The sequence below is a fragment of the Ornithodoros turicata genome, chromosome 9 (genome assembly GCF_037126465.1).
Source record: "Ornithodoros turicata isolate Travis chromosome 9, ASM3712646v1, whole genome shotgun sequence".
In the NCBI taxonomy this organism is placed as follows: Eukaryota; Metazoa; Arthropoda; class Arachnida; order Ixodida; family Argasidae; genus Ornithodoros; species Ornithodoros turicata.
In genome coordinates this window covers 8,660,762-8,666,761 of record NC_088209.1, presented here as the reverse complement: position 1 = coordinate 8,666,761, position 6,000 = coordinate 8,660,762, and the positions used below count along the sequence as shown (strand labels likewise).

Sequence of the window (6,000 nt, the reverse complement as noted above, 5' to 3'; positions counted from 1 at the left end):
TTATGGGCGGGAAAGATTCATAAGCCATTTTTATTAATAGCAGAAACTAGAAGGGGGAAAAAAAAAAGTGACAACGCCACAGAAAAAGGAGATGCGGCAGCACGGAACACATGCCTTGTTAGCACCAGCAAAAGAATATGAGCTACCTGGTAGCTATTCTCAGTCAACATTGCCTACTGGAAGAACTTGAATGAAATGCCTAAGACACTCCAATAAACAATGTATACCATATTTGCCTCACAATTAACGCACCATCAATTTGCAACTTTTTCTCGAGTGTATTTCATGCACCTTGACTTTGGATGGCCACCGTAGTGTACGGCCGGTTTTCCTCGCTGGATCATTTTTATTTTAGAACGGGACCCAAGCACACGTCTTACAGAATAAGGTCTTCAAAGCATACCTCGCTTGCTGCAGTGCTGTGGCTAAGAACTGTGACTTATAAAATAAATAAAGAGAAGCAACAATAATTATAAATTAAGTAATCTTAAGATATGCTTTTTGTAACCGTAATGCATCGTATTGCAAATAGGTTGGTTATTGGTTGTGAAACTTTTCTTCTTTCCGGTACCGTTTTTCCGGCACTTGCAGACGACGCGCAGATTCTCGCAGTCCACTGGAGCGAGGAAAATCAATCCCAATACCAGAGGCACACTTCGTGTTCGCGGCACACACTGTGGCTATGACTCTTTCTTTTTTTTTTTTTTTTTCAAGCCCCAAGGTGCCTGGGTCCCATATTCTACAAATGTCAAAAATCTATTCCTCAGCGGTGCTACATCTTTGGGATTAAAAGGTGCGTTAATTAGGGGAGTAAATATAGTATATCTCATATACTGATGTTTCAAACGATTCTTTTTCACATCTCAGCTGCTTCAAGGAAAGCGGCTTCGAGACCAGCACGCCTTAAAGCTAAGAATAAAATCTTATATATGTATGTATGTATGTATATATTTATATATCTATGTGTCATAATTATAGCTTTCAAAGTGGAACTCCGCTCAGTTTCGACTGTCGGAACAGCTAGATTGCCTTTTTTGTGCAGAAAAAACATTTAGCGCGAACGGCGCGCAAAAAGGTTTTCTGGATATAGTAGAACCACCAGTAGGTTTCGAAAAAGAATTTTACGTATGGAATTTCTTGCTTCTCGTCCGTCTGAAGGCAACACGTGCATCTTTCTTCTGGGCACAAATACCAAAAGGCACGCACTTCACTCTGTGTTCTTAGTGAACTTGCTGACACAGAAGGTACGCTGCCAAAAGCATGTATTGCAGGGCGGTTCAGATTTCCGTTTTTTTCTGTTAGTGGGAGCAACACTCCGAAGGTGTGTAACACGGTGAATACAGTGTATAATTTTGTGGGGGGGGGGGGTCGGGGATTGCCTCTCTTGGTGAGCGGAGTTGCACTTTAGTGTTCTGAATGTACATTATGTATTATCACAATCTCTTTTTCTTCTTTAGTTTGCACTTGCGTAATCGTATCACTTTCCAACGGATGACATTTGAAAGCTCGGGTTGATGGTGCTCAAAGGTCCATCTTCCTCACTGCCAACATCCTCAAAACTGAGGTTTGAAAACGCGTTGCTAATTTTTTCCGTCTTTCGTCTGTCCCTTCGGTTGGTTTGCCTCAAGTGGCCGAGGCGGCGGCAGTCGACTAAATCTTCCGTCATAATGTCCTCGTCAGTTTTTAACTGCTGATACCGCTTCTTATCTTTCTTAAATCTTCTCGAGTTTCCCTCACTGCCCGAGCTGTCGGGACTGTCCGGCGACTCTCGCTTTGGTGGTGCCTCCTTGCAGGGGTGACCGACGTCCGTTGTTCCATTGTCTGGCACAAATGGTTTTGCACCAAACAAGTCCTGGTGGCTCTGTGTCCTCGTCGGAACGCTGGGCTTGTCCGCAAAGACTGCAGACGCGGCCCGATGTTGCCGGGGCCTCGGTTCCGAACTGTTCTGTATGAGGGTCAGCGACGGGAACGTCACTTGCAGCTTTGGGACAGTTCGACTGGGTTCACTTTCCATGTGTCGTTGAGTGGGGAGGCTGTAAAAATCCTGACCCACAAAAGGAGGAACATCCGAGGTAGTGTGCACAGCGACGCCCCCTGGAGTTGCCAGCAGAGGTCGCGCTTCGTGCCTTCTCATTTGTTTAGGCTTATGAAATGGAGCCTTGATGAACACATCTGCTCCTTCGGGGCTGGGCAGCTGCACCATTTTAGCGGGAAGAGCGCGGTCGTTTTGCTTAATTTCGACAGTCTGCGGAGGGTGACAGCTACTTCTGATCAACCGTGGATCTACGACCAGCACGGCTTGTTTTGGCTCCGTGTCCGAGAGCTGATCGTCTTCCAAAAGTGGCTTGTCCCCATCGGTGTGTCCCATGAAGACGTCGCGATACCCGGCCCGCTCTACCGACGCCACCCCCGTCGACCCTTCCTCAGAGACCCGAAGCTTGTCGCTGCTCTTACTGCGGTCGCCAGCTTGCGCAGGATTTATCACTGCGGCCACTTCATCCTCACTCAGGTCCACCCTCGCCTGCAGGTCGCTCGCCGAACCAATCGAGTCCTTGTCTTCCTCGTGGAGGGCCTTGTGGTCGTCGTCCACATCGTCCAGGAGCTTTTCGTACTTGGACCGGTCCTCAGCGGGGGCCCTGACAAAAGGGGAAGTGCCGTACGTCTCCAGTCCAGAGCGACCACTCTGGCTTCCATCGTGGGAGGCGCTAGAGTTGTCGCTGCAGTGCCGTACGCGCACCTCAGCCGCGGAACCTTCCTCGTAGAGGGCCACGTAGGTGACGGAGTCTTCGTGCGCTGCGCCTGCAAGAAGTGGGGGTGCCGGACATAAAAGGTGCTAGCCTAATAAACTAATGCATAGCTGATAGAATGGGGGCGCTTTACCACCATCCCAGGACGAGTGTGTGTTTGTGCTTACATGTTTTTTTTTTTTTTTAAGTGTAGCGGAGACACACTCTCTCGATGTCAGGAAAGTTGGTACGGGACAAAGAGTGTTAACAGGGAGGTTAATACACGAGGCAGGTAACAGCGACAACAAGCACGTGCACATGCATACATGCGACATAACGTGCCATATTCCGCGGTCACAATTGAAGAAACCAGTGTTCCCCGAGCAAAGGAATCCTCTCCATATCAACTAGGTTGCACAAACATAATCTGTCACGGTACCCAGTCACCCGAGTGTCACGATGTAGCCTAACCTCTTCATCGAGTCTCGAGAGTTTCATGCTGACGAATATTGACTACGCCGTTTTGTCAGTGCATTTTCGAGTCGTACCAGCGCATCTCATACTACACTCAACTCCTTTTTTTTCTTTTTGTGTGGGAGGGGGAGTTGATTATGGAAATAGCTTTTTTTTGTGCGTGCCATTCAAACTCCAGTCATGCCGGCAAATGCCGTAACGGGAAAAAAATGTCGCGGAATGTGACTCACAGTGAAGGGAGCGTACGAATCTCACAGGTGACACTGAAGGACAGTTAAACTGCGCTGCAACCGTGATGGGAAATGGGTAATTCTCCAAAAGAAGCCAAATCGAAATTGCCCCACATTTTCATCGTCACGCGGAACACAACGAGACAACAGTCCTTTGAAGTCCTGAAGTTGGCCCAGGACACACACTAACTCCCCAGTCTCCCACCTCCTTCCTGCTGTCCTCTCTCCATCTGTCCACATCTGTACGCCACTCGTAGCCACAGTTGCTCCGTGGAGCTAACGCAGAATCAAAAAAAAGAAAGAAGCACTTCTCCTGGATTTGTTTCCGCAATGCCCTGGCGCCTCTCACGCCAGCCCGGGCCAAGCAACCCATACTTAGGGCCTGACTTTTTAGGGTTAAACCCGTATCCGCCCGATATTTACCCCCCGAACGAAATCTGTAAAATTCGGGTTTAACCCGAATCTACCCGAAAACATCCGGGTCGCGTGGCACACTCGTAAGCGTGCATTAAAATAAAGTTTGATAACATCGCTAAACATTAGTTCCATGTTAAGACAAATTTTTATTAAACAAAAAAAAATCACCCGAATACACCCGAATTCCTGACGACAGAATATGCCGTAACGGGATTTAACCCGAATACACCCGAATTTTCAAACGAAAAATATGACCCGATATTTACCCCCCGAATTTGGCCAAAAATAAAACCCGAAAAAGTCAGGCCCTAGCCATACTTTGTGATGGCCAGACGGACTTTGTGGAACTCTAGTAGAATGTCAGGAAGGCCTAGACGACAGCATCCACGTCAAGACGGCTCTTCTCGATCATCTCGCGTGACCACAATTAAGGTCATCGAAGGATAAGCCTCCTATCCTTGTAAGCAGCCAGGCATACTCCGAAAAACTCAGGAACGGTTTTAGTGTTCCACACGACGACAAGATTGTGGGACAGTTCCGATTTGATTTCTTTTCAAAATTCAATCCCTATTTCCAATAACCGTTGTAGCGCGGTTTAACTGTCCTTCAGTGTGCTCCGGTGAATGTCATTTGTGGAAATTCTTACATTTCGTTCGGTATAAGTGAAATTGTGATTTTTTTTTTTCCTGATACAGCCTCTCCCGGTGTGAGTTTGAAAAGCTACTCCCAAGAACATCCCCCTTCCACAAAAAAAAGAAAGAAAATGTTGAGTGTGGTATGACTCGGAGGAGCAAATCATTGGGCTAGTTGATTTTCCACACTGAACATGAAGCACAGAGTGAGGACAAGGACACTGTCCTAGCTCTGCACTTCACGTTCATCGTGGCAAGACTTCGCTTGGTATGGGTCGTCCTGGTATTAGTTGTCTCAGTATGGGTTGAGTGTGGCATGAGGTGTACTGGTATGAGTTGTCCAGGTGTCAGTTATATTGGTATGAGCTAAGTGGTTGCAATGCAAATATGGACTACCCACCCGATCACTTTTTTGTTCCTTTGAGAACATCTTTTTGCTAAGCAATCTTTTATATTTTTCGAATACACATTGATCTATGCGTGTTGAGTTCCTCTTACGGTTTGATTAATTACGTGTGTATTCTATTCCTGTTGTGACACCTCTTATGTAATGCCCTCGGGCCTTAAGGGTTCAAATAAACGAAATGAACACAAGTGAGGCATTGACTAGAGATGTGACACTTTTACCCAGGTGAAGATGCATGAAAACTATTATCACGCGCAGCCGTAAATTTATTCCACGGCAGGTCCGCAAGGTTCAAATGAATTTATGTTGCCTCACTTGGTTGTCGTTGCCTGAAGCACTACCGTGTAGCAAACTGCGTGTGTGTGAAGGAGATTGCGGACATGATGCAGTTTTCTTTTGACGTCAATAAGATGCACCACACTCAATTATAACGTAACAAATGTGTACACAATTTATAACTGCACCAATTTATCATGCTGAGGTACTACTAAACTTTGTCTAAACGTCTGTAAACATAAATGGTGAGAGACATGGAATGATGAGAATCCGTGAACATACCAACTTCCTGATTCCATAAGTGGGTTAGGTTTGCAATGCAACATTTTAGAGCACTAAGTCACTGTGGTAGCTCTAATGAACAATAGGCAACTATGGGATCTTAAGTTGGGCTTCATAAAGGAGCCCAGAAAGTCATCCAAAATATGTTCTGTTCCTGCAAAATTACAAAAGGATGTAACTTGACGTGACAACTAACACACTAAAAAAATTATCTGTACGTAGTATTTTTCTTGGAGTAATATGCCCCTGAACACTGACGCGCACGTTTCCACTCGACTCGCTCTGCAGGTTGGAACGAGGAGGAGGAGGATTGTGATGTCATCACGGTCACAAGAGAGACCGCGCTCCCATCAGGGTTGGCGCTTCTTGCGCTTTTTTTTTTTTTTTTTCGTTTCTACTCCCAGTTCTCTCTCCATGTAGCAGATGACGCTCCTCAAAACAAGCAAACCAGTTAGCGGGTTGCAGCGCGATGACGTCAAGACAATTCCGGCGGACAGTTGGGGGCATTGCCACCGTTGCACGTGGCTGCAATTTTCAAAATCGAATTCCGCGATATG

The 6,000-nt window shown here is 46.5% G+C and overlaps 1 protein-coding gene across 3 annotated transcripts in view; it reads right to left on the bottom strand.

The window, feature by feature from the left end:
• LOC135368089 (AP2-associated protein kinase 1-like) overlaps positions 1–6,000 on the bottom strand; it is a 56,941-nt gene continuing 50,941 nt past the window's right edge. For all 3 annotated transcript variants that reach the window (XM_064601163.1, XM_064601165.1, XM_064601164.1), the window contains one exon: positions 1–2,799. In XM_064601163.1, the coding sequence (XP_064457233.1) occupies positions 1,478–2,799 (1,322 nt within the window). In that variant the 3' untranslated portion in view covers positions 1–1,477. The remainder of the gene's footprint in view (positions 2,800–6,000) is intronic.